Source organism: Xiphophorus couchianus, chromosome 14 (genome assembly GCF_001444195.1).
Source record: "Xiphophorus couchianus chromosome 14, X_couchianus-1.0, whole genome shotgun sequence".
NCBI classification, from domain to species: Eukaryota; Metazoa; Chordata; class Actinopteri; order Cyprinodontiformes; family Poeciliidae; genus Xiphophorus; species Xiphophorus couchianus.
Window position 1 is genome coordinate 24,933,490 of NC_040241.1, and position 22,475 is coordinate 24,955,964.

A 22,475-nucleotide genomic window follows, 5' to 3' on the forward strand; every position below is an offset into this window, starting at 1 on the left:
TGGAAACTGTGAAGCTTTGATGCTGGAACTAAAAGACGTTTCGCATCATTTGAGGTAAAAAGTGAAGCTGCTGGGAATCAGATGTTACAGAAACCTGCCAGTCCTGAGCATCAGAGTCATTAATGTTCATGATGAAACTCATGTCTGGGATTTTACTAGAATATTTTGGCTCATCAACAGAAAGTCAATGACTTCTGGACAGTTTACAGCTCTAGATGCTCTAGATCTAGATGCTGGTTGTGAACAGTTAGACCAGTTCAAGCTGGGAGGGATTATGGGTAATGCCCAGGGGTCAAAGAGCACAGGGGCCCTAAAGCCTGGAGCCCAAAGAGTCCCTTACAGGCTAACACTGGGTTTGTTCATCTCATTTATTGTCCATTTGGATCAACAAATTCAGCAGAATCTATAATTTAAGAAGATTTTAAAATGTTCTGCTGGAGTTTTTAACAATGTTTGGATGTCTGGAGTTAGACACTAAAGTATTTTATCAATCTGGGCCCCGGAGCCACATAGATTGTGGAGTTAAGGTTTATTTTTATATAATATCATGTAAAGTGTTAAAACTGCGTCTCACACAGTATCTCTGTCCTGATGGAGGAAAAACACTCAGACTCTTTCAGTCCTGGTTATAGATGACGCTACATGTGACAGCAGTTAAACCCAAAGCTATTTAATAAAACATTAAAACAGTTTTACTGTCTAAGTCTAGTTCAATCTTTCCTCAGGTGAATCTGTTCAGAGCTTCAGCTTGTGAACCTTCAGCTGAGACACAGAAACAGGAAACTGGACGACCGCAGAGTCTGTTAGACCCAGTTAGCAGCAAAACCACAAACTGCTGCAAACGGTTCAACACAAAGAACAACTTTTACTGTACAAAACATAAATATAAACATAAATATAAACATAAATATAAACATAAATATAAACATAACTATAAATATTCTGTACTTTAAGAACCGAACAGCAACATCACTAACTGACCCAACAGTCTGGAAACAGAATCCAATCAGAACGGAAACAACAATTTAATACATTTATTATGTTATAGTGTTTAATTGATAAATAGGTTAATTGATATTTATACAAGTTAATTCAAAATATTTACATCAATAAATTATATTTGTTATGTTCTAAATGGTTTAAATAGTAAAACTATTTATTAGTTTGATGTTTAAAACCTGCAGGCTGAACAGAGTATTAGTTATAATCAATAAACATCTGAATAAAACCTGATTCTGTTATTTACTTTATCTAGTTTATTTAGTTTATTTACTTTATCTAGTTTATTTAGTTTATTTAGTTTTCTATCAGTCTAACAGTTTGTGGCTCCAGAAAACTAACAAATACAAGAAAACATTTTACCTCCGTTTGGTTTGTCTTTCTGTTGTTTCCTCTGGAATATTTGAACATCAGTGTAAGTTAAACTTTCCTCTCCATCTTCCTGATTATCTGGGAAAAATTAATCAATATATAGTTGAAAGATGTACAGATGAATAAAAAAAAGAACTTTTGCAAATATGAACTTGAAAATAAAAACTCAAACCTAAAATAATTGACATTGATCTCACCTTTAGATTTCCTGTTAATGTGACGTTTGACCAGTAGAACCAGTAGAACCAGAACAACACCAGCTAGACACAAGAGACCAGAGAGGAGAAACTGGGAGGAAGATGAAGAGGATGATGATGGAGGAGGAGTTGATGGGGAAGATGTGGTTGATGGTTTCTCTAAAATAAAGATTTAATACGTTATAAATTCATGTTAAAACTTAAAGTTCAGGATTTATTTAACCCTCTTGACCTCTGACCTTTGACAGAGATCCTGCTGGATGGAGACTCTCCATGACCTTTGACATTACATTTATAGAGGCCTTCATCAGAGCTGGAAACATGGAGGAGGGTCATGTGACCTGATGGTCCATCACCAATGAAGGAGCCATCTTTATAGAAAGCAGCTGGGAGGTTGTGGGTTGGATTCCTTGCTCTGCAGCTCAGAGTGACGTCATCTCCCTCCATCACAGGGAGGACAGGACTCTGCAGGATCACTGATCCACCTCAACACAGAGACAAACTACAGCATTTCATCCATTTCCACACAGCTTCAGCAACACTAACTCCACAGTCTGATCTTACCAGAGACAGAGAGCTGGATGCTGCTGCTGCTGCTGGAGGATCCAGACATGGACTCACACCAGTATAAACCAGTATCATGTTCGAACAAGTAATCCATGTTACACGTAGAACCATTTAATTTCCCCCATCCTTCACATCTCTTCCTGGTTCCTCTGCTTGTGTTTCTCCTCACAGTCCATCCATCCTCACAGATCAGAGTCACTGATTCATATTCAAAGAACTGAGATTTGCTGGGAATCACAGTCAGATCAGCTGGAGAGACAAAATGACAATTAATTATGATTTCAGTTGCAGAAAAAAACATCTGAAATTAATACATTTTTAAATAACATTTGAAAATGTAAAAAAAGTTTACAAGAGATTTTTACCAACCTTTAACCCCAGTAGAGCTCAGCAATGAGGCCAGAACTAAAGAAAAAATTAATATTTAGATCAAAAACTGATCTGTGAGTAAACTCTGTAAACTCTTTAAAATCTGACTAGCTTGGGGGACAATGAGAATAATTATAAATTTTAAAAACCTCTGATTTCCTTTTGACTCCAAACTCAAAATAAAACCCTGAGAATCATGAAAGCCAGCAGCAGTTTGACCCAAACGGATCATAAAGTGTTTGTACTTACAGAGTGAAGCTGCTAGAGATGTTGGTCTCATCGTAGCTCTGACTGATCAGTTCAGCTTCAGTTCAGCTGCTGTTACTGAGCTGAACCCGCCTCCTTCCTCCACATCAAGGGATCAGAGCAGCAGACAAACCTTCACAGGATGAAACTCACATTTCACTCAGGAACCACCTTAATAACAGCAATGAAAAGCAGGACAGTGTTTACTATTGTTTATATTCAATACTAAATGGAAATGTGTCCAAATATCTGACATAAATGATTCACTACATTAGTAAATTGGAGGAAGGATGTTGAACATGGAGATGTTGTAGAGGAGGGACAGAGGAAACCAGAGAAGGTTCCTGATGTAGATCAGTGGAGCCCAAAGTGGGTCCTGGAGGCCCGGCATCCTGCAGGTTCTGGTTCCCTCCCTGCTGGTACCAACAACCTTTCAGCAGGTCAAAGTTCATCTTAGGCCTCTAATGATCATCGTTGGATCCAGGTGAGTTAAACCAGGGAGAGACTAAAACATGCAGGATGCCGGACCTCCAGAACCTGCAGAACCTCCAGAACCTCCAGAACCCACTTTGGACCCCCTGATGTAGAGAGAGAGGAGATAAAGGAGGACAGAAGATGGAGAAAGAGGATCTGCTGTGGCGCCCCCTGGTGGGAGCTGCTGGAAAGAGATGTTCAGGAAGACAAAGTGAATAACAGAAAAAACCTTCATGGTTTATTATATGAACATTAATTAGGATATCAGACAAATATTAGTTTATATAAATTATTGTTGTCTATTTTCACAGAAATGCATCCATGTGCTGCATGTGTGTCATCCATCCATCCATCTTCTTCTGCTTATCCGAGGTCGGGTCGCGGGGGTAGCAGCTTCAGAAGGGAGGCCCAGACTTCCCTCCCCAGCCACTTCTTCTAGCTCTTCCGGAGGAATCCCGAGGCGTTCCCAGGCCAGCCGAGAGACTTAGTCCCTCCAGCGTGTCCTGGGTCTTCCCCGGGGCCTCCTCCCGGTGGGACCTGAACTCCTCACCAGGGAGGCGTCCAGGAGGCATCCTGACCAGATGCTCTTCAACTGGCTCCTCTCGATGTGAAGGAGCAGCAGCTCATTCTTTCGGTCATGACCCAAAGCTCATGACCATAGATGAGGGTGGGAACGTAGATCGACCGGTAAATCGAGAGCTTCGCTTTTTGGCTCAGCTCTCTCTTCACCACGACGGACCGGTACAGCGCCCGCTTGACGGCAGACGCTGCACCAATCCGCCTGTCGACCTCCTGCTCCCTTCTTCCCCCATTCGTGAACAAGATCCCGAGATACTTTAACTCCTCCACTTGGGGCAGGACACCCCCCCTGACCCGGAGAAGGCACTCTACCCTTTTCTCGCTCAAGACCATGGCCTCGGATTTGGAGGCACTGATCGCCATCCCAGCCGCTTCACACTCGGCTGCGAACCGCTCCAGCGAGAGCTGCAGATCATGACCTGATGAAGCCAGAAGGACCACATCATCCGCAAAAAGCAGAGATGAGATCCTAAGGCCACCAAAACGGATCCCCTCAACACCTTGGCTGCGCCTAGAAATTCTGTCCATGAAAGTGATGAACAGAATCGGTGACAAAGGACAGCCCTGGCGGAGTCCAACTCTCACCGGAAACGAGCCCGACTTACTGCCGGCAATGCAGACCAGACTCTGACACCGGTCATACAGGGACCTGACAGCCCGTATCAATTGCCTGGTACCCCATACTCATGGAGAACCCCCCACAGGGCTCCCAGAGAGACATGGTCGAACGCCTTCTCCAAGTCCACAAAACACATGTAGACCGGTTGGGCGAACTCCCAGAACCCTCCAGGACTCTGCCGAGGATGTAGAGCAGATCCAGTGTTCCACGACCAGAACCAGAACCACACTGCTCTTCCTGAAACCAAGGTTCGACTATCCGACGGACCCTCCTCTCCTGGACCCCTGAATAGACCTTGCCAGGGAGGCTTAAGAGTGTGACCCCTCTATAATTGGAGCACACCCTCCAGTCCCCCTTTTTGAACAGGGGGACCACCACCCCAGTCTGCCAATCCAGGGGAACTGCCCCCGATGTCCATGCAATATTGCAGAGTCGCGTCAGCCAACACAACCCTACAACATCCAGAGCCTTAAGGAACTCCGGGCGGATCTCATCCACCCCCGGGGCCCTGCCACCGAGGAGCTTCTTTACCACCTCGGCGACCTCGTCCCCAGAGATTGGAGAGCCCAACCAAGAGTCCCCAGGCTCAGCTTCCTCAATGGAAGGCATGTTGGTGGGATTGAGGAGGTCTTCGAAGTATTCTGCCCACCGGCCCACAACGTCCCGAGTAGAGGTCAGCAGCACACCATCCCCACTATAAACAGTGTTGGTGCCGTTGGTGCCCCCGAGACGCCGGATGGCGGACCAGAATCGCCTCGAAGCCGTACGGAAGTCTTTCTCCATGGCCTCTCCAAACTCCTCCCACGCCCGAGTTTTTGCCTCGCAAACCGCCCGAGCCGCATGCCGCTTCGCCCGCCGGTACCCATCAGCTGCTTCCGGAGTCCCACAGGCCAAAAAGGCCCGATAGGACTCCTTCTTCAGCCTGACGGCATCCCTCACCGAAGGTGTCCACCAACGGGTTCGAGGGTTGCCGCCTCGACAGGCACCGACAACCTTTCAGCCACAGCTCCGATCGGCCGCCTCGACAATGGAGGCACGGAACATGGTCCACTCAGACTCCATGTCCCCCACCTCCCCTGGGACGTGTTCGAAGTTCTGCCGGAGATGGGAGTTAAAGCTCCGTCTCACAGGGGATTCTGCCAGACGTTCCCAGCAGACCCTCACAACACGTTTAGGCCACCAGGTCTGACCGGCTTTCGCCCCCACCACCGGAGCCAACTCACCACCAGGTAGTGGTCAGTGGACAGCTCCGCACCTCTCTTCACCCGAGTGTCCAAGACATTCGGCCGCAGATCCGATGAAACAATGACAAAGTCTATCATCGAACTGCGGCCTAGGGTGTCCTGGTGCCAAGTGCACATATGGACACCCTTATGCCTGAACATGGTGTTCGTTATGGACAATCCATGGCGAGCACAGAAGTCCAGCAACAGAACACCGCTCGAGTTCAGATCGGGGGAGCCGTTCCTCCCAACCACGCCCCTCCAGGTCTCACTGTCGTTGCCCACGTGAGCGTTGAAGTCCCCCAGCAGAACAAGGGAGTCCCCAGGAGGGGCACTCTCCAGTACCCCCTCTAAGGACTCCAAAAAGGGTGGGTAATCTCAACTGTCGTTCGGCTCATAAGCACAAACAACAGTCAGGACCCGTCCCCCCACCCGTAGGCGGAGGGAGGCTACCCTCTCGTTCACCGGGGTAAACCCCAACGTACAGGTGCCGAGATGGGGAGCAACAAGTATGCCCACTCCTGCCCGACGCCTCTCACCTTGGGCAGCTCCAGAGTGGAAGTATGTCCAGCTCCTCTCAGGGAGACTGGTTCCAGAACCAGAGCCATGCGTCAAGGTGAGACCGACTATTTCTAGCCGGAACCTCTCGACCTCACACATTAGCTCCGGCTCCTTCCCCACCAGAGAGGTGACATTCCACGTCCCAAGAGCTTCTGCAACCGAGGATCGGACCGCCAGGGCCCCCTCCCTCGGCCGCCACCCATCACACAATGCACTCGACCCCTTTGGCCCCTCTTACAGGTGGTGGGCCCATGGGAGGGGGGGCCCATGTTTCCTCTTAGGGCTAAGCCCGGCCGGGCTCCATGGGTAAAAGCCCGGCCACCAGAAGCTCGCCATCGTGCCCTCCCTCCAGGCCTGGCTCCAGAGTGGGACCCCGGTGACCTGCGTCCGGGCGAGGGAACACCAAGTCCAAGGTTTTTTCTCATCATTGGGGTCTTCGGGCTGCACTTTGTCTGGTCCCTCGCCTAGGACCTGTCTGCCTTGGGTGACCCTACCAGGGGCATGAAGCCCCAGACAGCATAGCTCCTAGGATCATTGGGGCCCTTAAACCCTCCACCACGATAAGGTGGCAGCACAAGGAGAGGCAGACATATATTAGTTTATATGGAACCGTTTGCAGCACATGGATACATGTCTGTGAAAATAGACAACAATAATTTATATAAAACAGACATATATTAGTTTATTTAAATTATTGTTGTGTGCTGCATGTGTGTCAATCTGTGCTCATTGTGATGGACTTTTGTTAAACAGTTCCATCATTTAATTGGATTAATCCCAATTAATCAGAACATCTATCTTTCTAAGCCTGATATGTAAATAAGCATCTTTCATGGTTCTTTCAGAAATGTTGTCCTGCTAAACCCCAAAGGGAAACTTACTCAACTACACATTCATACAACTATATAGCCCTATAGATATGCAGGTATTTATGTGTTGCTGTTTCCTTGTCTCGTTGCCATTTGCCTGTAGAGTTCAGAGGTTCCTGTATCTTCCTCTGCTATCCCCTCTGTGTGGATCACCTTCCCTGTTTGTCACCATTTCTCCAGCCTGAATGAGGTTTTGATGCCTTTGCTGTAGATCAGATGTCTCACTCACTGTTAGCATACAGTTAGCTTACAGCTTGTAGAGAAAGTGACTGACTGTGACCCCATTTCTGAGGGTCACTATTGATGATGATGTGATTATCTGGCTGAGGGGATTCAGGTCCATGCAGAACTCCAACTCCTTGCTATATTCCACATTTGCTGGAGTTTTGTGCTGCTGGCTGTCAAATGGCCTCCAGAGTTGCTGTCCAAAGCCTCATGCAGTTTACAATGAAGGCTCTCAGTGTTGCTGACTGGGTTCAGCTTTAGGCCCAGCAGGATCCAGGTGTTTAGGAACTTCTTGTAATGATGAGTCCAGACAGCAGAGATTTGTTTTACTGGCTTTCCAGTCTCAGATAAATGTTCTGTCAGCCAGCAGCTTTTATCTGGCTACTTTATTACAAAGCCTTTCTGTACCATGTATTGACCCTTGACCTCGCTTGTTGGCTGCTATGATGCCAGAACAGAGCTGCCATGTTGTATGTATAAATATTGATATGATCGGCGCTGATCTGTTCATGCTGATCCAAAGAACAGAACATTATTGGGTCGAGTTACCAACTAAATGCTTCATTTGATGCAAACTGCATATTTTGGAGGAGCCATTTTTTAATGACTTCCTGGAGGCGGAGTTTCAGAAAGAGCAGGAGTTTTTAAAGAGACAGAGGCCCAATTTCAAAGAGTTAAATTACAACTTAAATTTCTTTTATGTTATAATTTATAAGAAGTGAAGGTAACAGTTACTTGATTGTGCTATAAAATGAAACTATGTGGCTAGAAAATACATAATAATACCTTTTAATGCAAAGTAAATACTTCTTATGATGCAAAAGGTAAATTTTAACTGTCAAATAAACAAGAATATTTCATGTGACTAAATGTCTGGTTGTTGTTAAAACAAGAAATAATAAAAATGAACAAGAAGCAAATAGAGGAAAGTTCATGAATACCAAGAACTTTTAGATCTGATTTATTTTCTATCTTCTTTCCTCTGAGTCGGATTATTTTCTATGTAAAGTTTAAGATCATGGAGACCAGAGTGTGAGTGTTTGATCCGGGGTGTGTGTGTTTGATCCGGGGTGTGTGTGTTTGATCTGGGGTGTGTGTGTTTGATCCGGGGTGTGTGTGTTTGATCCGGGGTGTGTGTGTTGGATCTGTGTTGCTGTTAGCTTGAAGGAAACAGAGCGACTCGCTGCTGGAGTGGCAACATGTCACAGCAGGAACAGAGCAGAACCCAGACTGGACTGGAGGAGGCGCTGTTCTCAACCAATGAACTGAGTGATCCGGTGAACGGATCACTGATCCGACCGGTTCAGTTCACTCAGATGAACGGTTCTTCTGCTCCTCCTTCTTCCTGTTTCCTTCGCAGCTAGTGGATTATCGGTGTTTCCGAATATTTGATATTTTATTGATTATTGGCCGACAAACAGCAAATATAACCAGGTTTAATGTTAAAGTGAATCTTCTGGTGCTTTGTTGTTTCTATGTAATGTCGCGGTAAGAGAAATAGGAGAAACTGTGACGGTGGATTGAAACCAGGAAATGGATTCTCTAGCAGCGACTTCATTGTTTTCGGCTCTGAACTTCATCATCATCATCTTCATCTCTTCTGTCTCTACAGGCGAGTTTCTGGAGAAAAACTTCAGATTCAAAGTTATTTAGATCAGAGATCCAGCGATAGTTAAAGTGACGCTATCCACGGAGACACATGTTGACGTAATGATGACGATCCTGGTCATTGTTTCTGGGACCAGTTAGTTTATGGGACCAGTTAGTTTATAGAACCAGTTAGTTTCTGGGGCCAGTTAGTTTCTGGGACCAGTTAGTTTATGGAACCAGTTAGTTTCTGGGGCCAGTTAGTTTCTGGGACCAGTTAGTTTCTGGGACCAGTTAGTTTATGGAACCAGTTAGTTTCTGGAACCAGTTAGTTTCTGGGACCAGTTAGCTCTCGTTCCCAGTAAACAGACTAGATCATCACAATCAGTGACACCAGGAGTTGAACCGTCTAGTAAAGCCTGTTGAACCTTAAAGACCATTAAAGACATTGAGACGGTTCTGGTTCTGGTTCTGGTGGTTCCACCTCCAGGGCCGTAGCTAGCCCTTTGCTCTCCCGGGTCACACATGCTGTGAACTGAGTGATCCGGTGAACGGATCACTGATCCGACCGGGTCAGTTCACTCAGATGAACGGTTCTTCTGCTCCTCCTTCTTCCGGTTTCCTTCGCAGCTCATGGATTATCGGTGTTTCCGAATATTTGATATTTTATTGATTATTGGCCGACAAACAGCAGATATAATCAAGATTGACCCGTTCAATGACACAAAAACGTGATTTTTTAAAGAATTATCTATTTTGATCAATAAGTAGTTTTTGCAGGTTATCAATCAGGTTTTGTGTTTTGTATCAATTGTTTCAACATCCTGTTCAGAATAAATCCTTTATGATTATTTCTAATGTGTTTACTGCTTTTATTTATCATTTTTATATTTTAATGTGATCAACAGTCTAGTGCTGCTTCAGTAGCAAATATCTTCATGTAAAAACCTGTTTTGTCTACAACAGTAAAATAACTCAGTAGCTTCTTCCTGATCCTCTCAGGTATCACTCCCACTGCATTCTGGGACTTGTAGTCCTTTCTGCTCTGTAAGGAGAAATGAATCCCTTCATGTTTTGGTCTTTGTAGAATCACTGTTCTGATGTTAAAGGCAGAAACTCTTATACAGCTGAATAAATGACCTTTAACCTCTCTGCTCTGTTTCCTCTCTTACAGATCAGACAAACATCACAGCTGAAGTTGGACAGGAAACATTTCTGCCCTGCAGATCTCCTGATAATAAACCTGTTATTGCTGTTGAGTGGATTAGATCTGATCTGGGGTCAGAATATGTTCTTCTGTACAGAAATAAGAAGATTAATCTAGAAAACCAGCATGTGATGTTTAAGGACCGAGTGGATCTGCAGGACAGACAGATGAAGGATGGAAACGTGTCTTTGGTTCTGAAGAACGTGACGACTGACGACGGAGGAGCTTATGAATGTCGAATCATTCAGACAGAAACAAACAGCCGGAGAAAAACCATCATCATCATCATCATCATCAACCTGATAGTAACGTCTCCAGGTGAGTTGATGTTTGTTTGTCTCAGTTCAGCTGATTGGTCAAAGTGAAACATCTGAGAGTCCAGAAGGTTTGTTATCTGAAACCTCTGAGTTTAGTTTAACTCTCAGTTTGGAAAAAATCAGGTTTTCTGTTCCAGAAATAGACATTAATTTAAATACATCACCATGGTAACTGATTCCAGTGTTGTAGTATTTAAAACCACTTTTTGATTTTCTCTGTCTTGGACATTAAAGACTGAATTTTATTTCATTGTATTTAATCAGGGGTGGATCTACTGGGTGGCAATGGGGGGCAGTTACCATCCCAACTCAGAGCCTTTCCACCCCTGTTGCCTCCCATGGCGACTATGAATTCTATAAATAGTTATGGCAAATTGGACATTAAGCTCATGAATCTCTTTTTTCCAACAACATTGAATGCAACACAATGTAACCTGACACCTACTGCTGAGTAGCAGGAAGTGAAGGACAGAGCGCGAGGCAGCAGCATTGATACATATGGATGGATGGATGTTACTGGTGCAGCTTCCCGACCAGCTCGGCGCCAGCGCTGATCCAACATAGATCCACAACAACAGACCTGACACTCATAGCCAGGTGAACTCACCTGGTACCTATTTACACTAATGAGCCCAACAATGCTGTGAACCGGCAGTGAAGGAGGGGAAACGGGGCAAAGATGCATTCAAGGGCCTGAAACGGCTGGGAATTTACAGCCACTTCATGGAAAAACTGTTTTCAACTAATACACCATCCTGTTACATCCATGAGCCACATTAAAAGAGCCAACCTAAAGCTCCACTCAACTCTATCTTACACTGAAATATTTTCTGCTTTACATATTAACAAGAAGCTACAATCTGTTAAAAATACCAGATGTGTTCAAAGCCCATCAACCAGTGACTGCTGGAGATGGACACCAGTCCTCCCACAACCCTGAGGGACAAGTGGCTGGAAAGGATGGATGATAACAATTCCTGTGAAATGAGCAAAAGTCAGTGAGGTAGAAGAATGTGTGCTTGGACCCAACGATCACAGAACCAAGGACTGATAGTGTCCTGATCCAGATTACAGACCAGAGGACAAAGGGACTGGTGAAAAACTCAAACAGAGAGGTGGCCATAAAAGACAAAACCAAAACCAATAAAAAGTGGTCAGTCCTCCTTCAGCAGACAAACTCCCAGCTGTACTGGTCCACAGGCCCAACAAGACCAGCAGACTACCAGTAATCAGATTACTGAACTCAAAGAGGACCCAGCTCCCATGATGCATCACCCTCTGCTGTGTTTCCTCTTTCTGTCAGAAGGTGGCGCTGGTTTCATCAATGTCCCTCAATGAATCAACGACCTCATAAAACAGAAACATCAACTCTTTCATTCCTGAACCTGTGAAAACTTTTCACCAAAAGACTCACAAGGCTGCGTCTCCTGGCTGCTAACGCTAACGCTAACGGCAGCAGTGACCTTTAGCTGCATCCGTTGACCTTTGTCTAACCTGACGCCACTTTTCAAGGATGATGATGTCACCACGCAGCGCCGTCCGCCATCTTGTGTTCCCACCTTTCACTTCAGCTGCTATGTAACTAGCCAGTTAGCTTTCCTTCCTTCACACGTTAAACCTTCATCCTGTCGTTTTATTTAGCCTCAATGCTAATTTATCCTCATTCAGCCATTTTCTGTGTTGTTGTTACAGAGTTCACTAATTTAATCCATTGTTATAAATCCAATTTATTAATAAATGTCCTGCCACCTTATTAATGGATATTGATTTTTAAACAAGATCATAGATTTTTAAAAACTTTACAAGAAAAAAGCAAAACAAAACAAACAGTGTTGAAATAATGAACATTGTTAGTCATAAACTTCATTTTTTCTGCTATGATAAAGTTTAAGAAAATAAAATCTGTGTAGATCAGCACTTCAGGTTGACCAATAGAAAAGCTGCTAGCAGCAGGTTATACAAGGATTGCGTTACCATGGCGATATATTGAAAATGTAGCTTTTCATTTTGAACAGGAAATCCAGGATTTTCCTCAAACTCAGAGTTTTTCCATCACCACCTTCTTTCTGACGTTTTCTAAAGATGTTTTAGTTAAGAGTCTAGAAATCAGCTGGTCTGAGGTCAGATGATGATCTGCTGTCATTTTCTACCTGGACATCAAACTAACACCTGGTTCTGTTCTGCAGGTGAACCTGATGGAGGGAACCGAGACGGACCTGCTGGTCTGATTGGTCTGGTGGTTCCATTGGTGATTTTGTTACCTTTAGTTATTATTGTTGTTTATAGGAACCATGAAAAACTTTCAGGTTTGTGCTCAAAGTCAAGCCAGAGTTCTGAAGAACCACCTCCATCTCAGCAGCCTTTAACAGATCAGAACCGACCACCTGAGCAGTGAGTTCAGTCTGATCTGAAGGATGATGGATCCAGAACCTTCATCATGAATCAGACTGACTGTTTTCATCGGAACCAAACAGAGGAAACCCAAACTGGTATCAGCTGGTTCTGTCCTTCACCAGAACCAATCCAGGCCGTTCCAGATCCGTTGTTACAGAACCGTTCCAGAACCCGTCCAAACTGGACTGAATGCTTCATTATTACAGAAACTGAATGAAGCTGCAGGTTGGTGTCAGGATCTGCTGACAGTTTGTGACTTTTAGACGTTAAAATGTTTTTATTTTATATTTCTGTTTTTATTTTATCTATTTATTCAGGATCTCACTTAGAAACTAAAACTCATTTTCTCAAGAAACTTGTTCCAACCTCATATACAGTCATATTCAATAACCTGGAATATTATTGAAAAGTTCATTTTTTCAGAAACTCAATTCAAAAAGTGAAACAGAAACAGATTAAACTGATTGATGTTTATTTTTATTAATTGTGATTTTTTCTACTTAATGAAAACACCTTGAATATTAATATTAATCAGACCAATAAATAACTTTTTAATGCAGAAATGTGAATTTTCTAAATATACTTTTAATCTGACAAAAAGTTTCATCTGCACATTTATTCTGTCTTATTAAATATGACTGTTTTATATTTGTTCATAAACTAAACTGTTTGTGTTAAATGTTCCTCCTGGAAGCATCTAAATCATTTCATTTATTACGTTTCTGATGTTTCTGGTATTTATGCATCATTTCTCCAGTCAAAACATTTCACTGGTTTCACTGGTTTTACTGGTTCCACTGGTTCAGTGTCTGATCCTGCTGCTGTTACTTAAAGCTGCATGTTTGTTGCTTCAGTCTCATCTCAGAGTTTTCATGTCTTTAGTAACGGCTGGTTTCATTCCTGTCTGGCAGAGATAATGTTCATGGTTCTGGAGTCGGAACAATAAACTCATAAATTCTCCGTTTGGATCTTTATTGTAATAACTTGTAAAATAAATGCTGGCAGATTGTTGAACCATCTGAGGTCAGCAGGTCCACCAACATGTTCAGGAAGCAGAAACCAGTTCAGATGATGTTCAGCTCGTTCACATCAGTCCTGAATATTAAAAATATAAAACTCAAACTTACCGTCCTTTAAATCGTCGTTTTGTTTAGAAATGTTTCTTCTTTGCAGAAATTCTGGATTTTCTTCAATATCTTCAAAATGTTTCCATGCAAAACGTTTCAGAAAAGTTTGACACGAGTTTTTTGTTCGATTTGATGAAAGTGGGAGAGAAGCTGCTTGGTTCACCAGGGTCAACCACTGGCTGACCTTTGACCTTTAAACTTTCATTTATAACTTCAGCCCAAAACCAGCTCAGGTTTAATCATTTCTGGTCAGACCAGATTGTTTTAAAATCAAAAATTACACAAATTGTTTCCTAACTGTCACTTTATTATCAAAGTTATTAAGTTGATTTTTAATTTAAATATTTAAACATTTTCCCCAAAGTAACTGATTTTATGAATTGTTGGACTTTTTCTGATTTAGGTCATTAAATACTGTTAATCATTAAAATATATAATAAACCTCTGATATACATTTAGTGTTCAAGAAAATATTTGAGGTTTTTTTCAGCCATTTTGTTTCCAAATCTAATAAAATAACCCAGAATCTAAATCCACAACCAGAGGTTAAAGGTCAGATCGTCCAATCAGCTCTTAGAACATGAGGATCCCTGACCTTGAGTAAAGGTCACATCCAGGATCTGTAAACTGACTGAACAATAACTGGATCAGAACATAACAGTCTGGGTCGGTGCTGTTTATGTTTACTGTTACATAATGCATCATTATGACATCATCAAGACAATTTAAAGATAATTCTTACATCAGCTAGAAAAGCAACTTCAAAGATTTAAACGTTTCTGGTTCTAAACTTTTGGGAAACTGAAAATAAGTTTATAGATTCTGGAGTCTTTACCGCCCCCTGCTGTTTCAGAAGAAGAACTGCATGAGTACAAAGTTCTGAGCTTTTTACTTTATTCTTTGACAAATAATTTACAGAAAATGAAGCAAATTAATAAACAATTCACACATTTATCTAGCTAGCTGTGTAGCTATGTAAGCTAGCTAGCTATCTAGAGAGCTGATTGGCTGAACCGGCCTTGACTCTGTTGGTTGTGGATTTATCAGGATGGATCAATATCAACAGATTTTGACATAAAACGTGAAAGAGGAAAAGTTCAGTTTGTTTTAAAGGCAGATTATTTTTTACACCATCTGTCATCCATTACATCACCTGCTGTAACAAACAGCATCTTCAGTTCATGTTTTTTTCTTTCTGCTGGTTTAATTTCACATTTTGTTTTTTGTCCAACTTAAAAAAACAAAAAGTGTTTCTTTAAATTAACTCCCAAACACAGTAAAGTTAATATTTATCTATATAAAACCAGAACCAAAGCAACTAACCTGCTGAGGAGGAGGAGCTCCATCAGGTGGATGATGCTGATTGGACCAGGCTCTGTTCCTGGTTCCTCCTTCGTCAGTCAGTCAGAACCAGAACCAGAACCAGAACCCGTCTCGGTCCTCCGTCTGGTTTTCTGGATCCGTCTGATCTCTGCAGAGGATCAGACTCTGACTGCAGCTCATTTCTGAGGATTTGATCCCAGCAGCTCAGAGTGACGGAGAGTCCAGGATCAGCTGAGATCTTCATCTGATCTGCAGGAGAAACACAAGTTAAACGGATCCAACGGATCCAACGGACCGCTGGTCTCTGGACCGGGCCGGATTCTCACATCCTGAATGAAAACCTCATGTATCATAAACTGAACTTTACAGGAGAGGAAAGAAAAGCATCAACATTTAAACCATCTGATCAACATTAAATGAACTTTTAATGTTTTCAGTTCAAATGTATCAATAAAACTCCAGATAGAAACTAAAGGTCCAACAGAACCATTATCCGGTCGGTCGGATTGAGGAACGTTCACTGAACCGCAGCTGAAACTCCGAGTTTCTCCTTTTGTCAGTGAAACAAAGAGAAGCATCTGATTGGCTGAAAGAGTTTAAACCTGACCAGCAGCTTCTGTCTCTAAAACAATAAATGACTGAAAACTTTCCAGATAATGAACCACTGATCCCTCTGATCACCTGTAACCTGAACACACCTGGGCTCTGTGCTGACGTCACCTGACAGAACAAACACCACCTAGTGGACGGAGTAGAGTACTGCAGGAGAAATATCCAGAAACAATAGTTGGTTTGTCAAATTTAAATCTATTTAACCTTCTGATGACAATAAATAAAATCATTTTTAAATCTGCTGCTTCTTGTTTCTTCACCCATCAAGTTTTTCTGATTGTCTTTAAATAAATATTTTACTTTGATGTTTTTACTGATGTCTGCTCAACAAACTGGCCCTTTGGGAAAATAAAGTTTATTTTATCTCGAAATTTTTATAGTTTCTGCTTTTAAATTTTCATCTTCCATTAAGTCTCGCTGTGAAAATAAACTATTAATTAAACATTGATTGATCTTTGACATCTCTATATGATCCAGACTGATTTTAAAATAAAAATAGTTTAATGTTTGTTCTAGTTGAGTTTCTATCGACTGTAAAACCTGGTTTGGTTTAACAATCAGAGTCACAGTTTTATAAACTAAATGGTTTAACTGAAAACTAAACTAAATGTTGAATTTAAATAAAAGCAGGAAAGTAAGAAAAGTTTCTATGGTCACAAAATGGCCGCCAGCCGACGCATCATTTCCTCAAGAAACAGAAAGTGGTTAGAAAACAAATGATCCACAACTGGTCACCATGACGACCAGGTTACCACAAACACGACTTTCTGACCATCAACGTCATCAAAGCTTTTAAAAAATGACATTTAGTTAAAATAGTTCAACTTGATCAAATCAGATGTTTGGAAAAAAAAAGTTTTTATCTGTTGAACCAACATCTGATTATTTACTGTTGGACTGAAGCTTGAAGGAGGAAGTGAGGACATGCAGGGTGTCCTTATTTACATGTTAGTCTGACTGGAGCCAAAACAGCTGAGGACCTCAGACTGGGACCCATCAGGACCCATCAGAACCTCAGACTGGGACCCCTCAGAACCTCAGACTGGGACCCATCAGGACCTCAGACTGGGACCCATCAGGACCCATCAGAACCTCAGACTGGGGCCCATCAGGACCCCTCAGAACCTCAGACTGAGACCCATCAGGACCCATCAGGACCCATCAGAACCTCAGACTGGGGCCCATCAGAACCTCAGACTGGGACCCATCAGGACCCATCAGGACCCATCAGAACCTCAGACTGGGACCCATCAGGACCCATCAGGACCCATCAGAACCTCAGACTGGGGCCCATCAGAACCTCAGACTGGGACCCATCAGGACCCATCAGGACCCATCAGAACCTCAGACTGAGACCCATCAGGACCCATCAGAACCTCAGACTGGGGCCCATCAGAACCTCAGACTGGGACCCATCAGGACCCATCAGGACCCATCAGAACCTCAGACTGGGGCCCATCAGAACCTCAGACTGGGACCCATCAGGACCCATCAGGACCCATCAGAACCTCAGACTGGGACCCATCAGGACCCATCAGAACCTCGTCTGTTCTGGTTCCGTGTGAATTAAAGAACCAAAAAGAAGCAGAACTTTCTCACTTCCACATTTTCTGAGGATTTTCCCAGGAACTGGACCTGCTTTCTGTTTGGTTACCAAATGAAACAGAATCTGGTTTTGCATAAACAAATGATCCAACAGGAACAAAAGATTCTTTAGCAGGTTTTGGATCAGAACTGGGAGAACTGGTCTGAACACTGGACTCTTTAATCTGGACCAGATCATATCATCTGACTGTTTCCATTTTAGATAACAAATTATTTTCAATCATATTTTATAGAATCTATATTTATTAAATGACATTCAGGAAACAATCAGTGACAGTTTAACTCATGGAAACTTTTTTCTAATAATCAATAATCACTTTTCCACCATTAATATCTGTGGTGGTGAATTAATATTTACTCTGACAGATTAACAGATTTATTTCTGTGAATAAAATCATTTTTTCTTCTGCTTCATGTCAATCAGAAAGTAAATCTCACCTGAGCGGCTCCCTGCTGAGATCCATCAGACTGAGATCAGAACCAAACCCAGCCTGTTGTTGGTTTGACAGTCAGCTGTTGGGTCACATGATCCCAGCGGCTCTCCTCATTGGTTCCCAGCAGGAAGGCGTCTCTGTTGCTTCAACATAGTTTCTGTTCTTCCTGATTCTTTGACTCCAGTTTCCAGTTTTTCCACCTGCTGAGATTTTAAAGGTGCAGCTCAAACAAACAGCAGCAGAAAAACTTTCTGTTCATGTCAGATTAAACCTCCTGTTATGTTCCGGGTCAAATTGACCCGTTTTAAAGTTTAACATTTTTTTTGAAATAGTTGGAAGTATATTTTTGTATGAAACTTTTTCTATTTGTCTTAATAGGTGTATTCTATATATAAATTGAAAATGTATTCATTTGTACCAACAACTGGGTCTACTTTTTACATAGATACTGTTCGGGTCAATTTGACCCGGCAGTCAAGTTAAAGTGTAAAAAAAGATTAAAAAATGTCCAATTCTATATGTTTCCTTGCAGCTATGAACCACATTTCACCACACACACACAACACACCACACACACACAACACACCACACACAACACCCCTACATGCACACCGACACACACAAGCCCACTTTCTCACTATATTCTCTTTACTTCACTAGGAAACTGCGAGAAAGCAGAAAGTTTTCACACAACTTTTGACGGGAATCTTTTCTGTTCCTGTGGACAAACTCCTCCCACACTGAGTGACACTCAGCAGAAATGGAGGAAAACATAAATATTCTCTGCATGATTCATTTATCTTGATTTTAATCAGCGGGTCAATTTGACCCTGAACAGTTTGTGTGACTCAAGTTCAATTATAAAGATACACATTGAAAAAAAATAATGTAATATAAAAAAATTACCAAAGATCAATTTGAAGGAAATTATAGTTTTTTTGTGTCTAGTTTTTTTCCAGTCGACATTAAAAATGTAAATTAAATGTTTTATGTCCAAATGAATAAATGAGCAGGTTGTTGTTATTGATCCTTAATTTCTGAGAAATAAAAAAACATCATTGCACAAATATTGATTGAAATGGTTAATATTGGAGTTAATAATCAGATACAATCCACTCCCCTTAGGGGAGACAAACCGGGCCCCTTAGGGGAGACGAACCGGGCCCCTTAGGGGAGACGAACCGGGCCCCTTAGGGGAGACGAACCGGGCCCCTTAGGGGAGACGAACCGGGCCCCATGTGTGATGAAATGTCTGCAGGTTCTGATGTTGACCAGGAATCACAAGCAGCTCTTCTGGATCCATCTGATCTCTGCAGAGGATCAAACTCTGACTGCAGCTCATTTCTGTTCCTGCAGAGAATCACAAACATTCAGTGTTTGAAAGATCCAAAGATGATAAATCAAGATGTCCGTAAACGACAAAGCTTTTCTGAGCTGCATGGATAAAGAAGTCTACCAAAATGAGGATCACAGCTGGGTAGCCCCTTTACCATTTTACTCTCCAAGAGCTTCTTCCAAGTAACCAGGAACAAGCGATGAAGCGCCTTGACTCACTTCGAAAAGCTCTGGAGAAAAATCCAGAAATGAAACAACACTTCAAGGAGTTCATCCAGAAAAGTCTTGATAAAGACCAGCTGAACCAGCTCCCCTTCAGCAGAAAGTAAAGAAAACTGGTATCTTCCAACATTTGGTGTCTGAAACACCAGGACAGATCAGGGTGGAGTTTGATCCAAGTGCTGCTGATGTTCTTCTAAAGAGACCAGACTGGAACAACTCTGATAGGAGATCTTGATCTTCTGAGGTTTCTGAGAACTGGTCGCTGTCACACCAGATGTTTTCCTGTCAGAGAGGATCAGAGAGATTATCTCCGTTTCCTCTGGTATGAAGATAAAACCTTGACAAGAACATTGCAGAGTACAGAATGAAGGTCCAGGTGTTTGGAAACACACCATCACCTGCCGCTGCTGCAGGAGACGAGCTGCTGGACAGGCTGAGGATGAACATGGTTCTGATGCCAGACAGTTTGTGGAGAGACAGTTTCATGTTGACCATCTGTGGTTCTGTGCAGAATTAAATGTTGAGCTGAGATGATGAAATCTAACAGAAATCCAGAGTCGTTGTCCCTGAGAGATTTTCCTGATATGTTGACTTTTACAAACTGAAACTCTTGGTTAACTCATCAAATATACATTTAGGAATCTCTCATTTCTCACAACTATATTTGTTCATGTGAATCTTCAGTCTTTATAGCCGACATTCAAAATGGCTCCTCTGTAGTTCAGATAACAGAGAAACTCTTCATGAAGCTGTAAATGATGATAAACCTCAGACTTTGTCCTTCAAACCTTTTATTATTTCTGCTGACTTCAGCTCTCCGACCGTAAAGAAACTTCGTTTATCAGCAGGAAGTTTAAACACAGTGAATCTGATCTTTCAGTTATAATAATAATCTGATTACTGGGAAAGGGAGAGATCTACCAACAATAAAATACCTTTCATACCAACGAGATGAAACTGTTATAAACTGCAGTGTGAGGTGATGAGGCAGCAGGCAGTAGATCCAGGATGAGATGAATAAGGTGATTTAATGATGAAAAACACAAAGTCCAAAATCAGGCAGCACAGCTGAGCGGAAAGCTAAAGCTCGACACTGGTAGCACTGGTACACGAATGGACAGCAAAACCAAAAACCAACAGACTGGAATGAACCATCGACAAGGATCCGACAAAGACACAGAAACACAGGTGGCATTAAATACACAGGAGATGATCAGGGAACGAGACACAGCTGGGAACAATCAGGGGGAGACGGGACAACATGGAGACAGAAACTCAAAATAAACACAGAAAAACACAGATCACAACAGAAACTTGTCTGTTATCAGCTTTGATATGATCGACGTTGAACGTGAAGGAATCTGTCTTTAAGGACATTCCTGTTTTCTACCTGCCTGAACCTGAACTTTTCACTGAATCCTTGGTTTGAAGGAGAGACTCAGAGGAACTGCAGATCTCTCAGCTCTTCTTAGTTTCAACCTGAAATGTCTGGAGGAAACAGATGAATGTGAACAAGAACATAAATATGATCTGCAGACACAACCAGCCTGGACTCTGAAACATTAAGTTTCAGCAGGTTGTTCTGTTTAAACAGTAAATCTGTGTTTGGCTGCTGAAGCTCTGCAGATGGGAAACCAAGCAGTTTTACTAAGTTAGCATGATGCTAAAGCCACTGCAGCTAAAGCAGAGACACTCTGGAGGAAATCTGATACTGGTTCTTATTTATTTTATTTTATTTTATTTTATTTTATTTTATTTTATGAGTTTGATACTTTTTAATGTACAAATATAAATGTATATTTTGTACAATATTTGTTTTAATTATCTTCTTCAGCTGGATAATTTCTTTGATCAGAAAATGATGTTTCAATAACAGCATTATGTTAAAATCTTACCTTTACTCTAGATTATATTGTTCCTAAATTTGTTTTTTAAGTACTTTTAATACACTGAACAAAAATCTAAAGGCCCCATGTCAAGTATTGTTGCTATGTGGAGTTAATGGCTGTAAAGGATCATTGCTGACATTTTATTGTACAATATTAATATTTCTGTTGATGTGTGTATAATGTTTAACCCAACCTGCAGTCAGTGAGCTGCTGTTTTCCTCAGTGCATCTCCACTGGCTGATCAGACAAAATCAGCAACAACATCCTTGGACTGGACAACAAAAGGCCCCAAAATGTCTCATGATGTCATGAAGCCTCAGATGTTCTGTGGAGCCGTCGGCGTGTTGGATGCAGGGACGTCCACCAGCAGCTGCACGGCTCAGTGTCCGTTATCGGACCGGCTCTGCTGCAGAACCTCCTCATCCTCGTCGGACCGCTCAGCACCAGACGGCCACATCGGCTCGTCCATCTGAGGATCGGCTCAGACCAGCTGGTGAGACTATTGGACTGAACAACAGACACATCAAACCTCAGACTGTCTGTAACCGCCTACGGGAAGCCAACTGGGTCAGAACCAGATTCCTCAGCCTGACCCTTATCACGGCTCCAAACGGCCGAACCTCCAAGTTATCAACGCTGATATGAACATCAGTAATTACTGATGTAATACTTTGACTTTCTCCATATATTGCGTAACACAAATGTTCATAAAACTCTTCTGTTTGACATGGAGCCTTTATATTTTTATATTTGTGTGAACCAACATGTGAACAAACATTTTCTCACTGTGGATTTATCTGTGTCTGCTTTTCATGGAAATGATGTAAAACATATAAATGAGATCAACTGATTGTTGAAAGCTTCTGTAATCTGTAATCTGCATCAGATTACAGATGATCTTAACCTGCTGCAGACACAACACAGAGCTGGAACCTGCATGTCTGCTCAAAGCAAAAAGTGTCTGAGTCTTTATTCTTTAGTTAGTGGATCCTTTATCATTACAGTTCATTTTATTTTGCACTGTTAGGAACTTATGGATTCTTTATGGAATCTACAGGGATTAAGATTTTTTAGAACTAGAGATGAAACTTGGTTCTGCATCTTTTGATTCTGTTTTAAAGGT

The 22,475-nt window shown here is 42.3% G+C and overlaps 1 protein-coding gene and 1 pseudogene across 6 annotated transcripts in view; one reads left to right on the forward strand and one right to left on the reverse strand.

Moving 5' to 3' along the window:
* LOC114157631 (Fc receptor-like protein 5) overlaps nucleotides 1-22,475 on the reverse strand; it is a 151,970-nt gene that overhangs the window by 74,208 nt on the left and 55,287 nt on the right. For 4 of the 6 annotated variants that reach the window (XR_003598196.1, XM_028038754.1, XM_028038755.1 and 1 more), the window contains exon 6: nucleotides 1,363-1,449. Coding sequence is in view for 5 of the 6 variants with exons in the window: in XM_028038754.1 (XP_027894555.1) it covers nucleotides 1,363-1,449 (87 nt within the window). In the remaining variant the exon portion in view is untranslated. Of the gene's footprint in view, nucleotides 1-1,362; nucleotides 1,450-1,568; nucleotides 1,728-1,807; nucleotides 2,054-2,132; nucleotides 2,394-2,504; nucleotides 2,541-2,753; nucleotides 3,557-22,475 lie in introns of those variants that run through there. The other 2 variants (XM_028038756.1, XM_028038757.1) reach the window with 2 other exon arrangements.
* On the forward strand, nucleotides 8,389-13,252 carry LOC114157635 (uncharacterized; annotated as a pseudogene).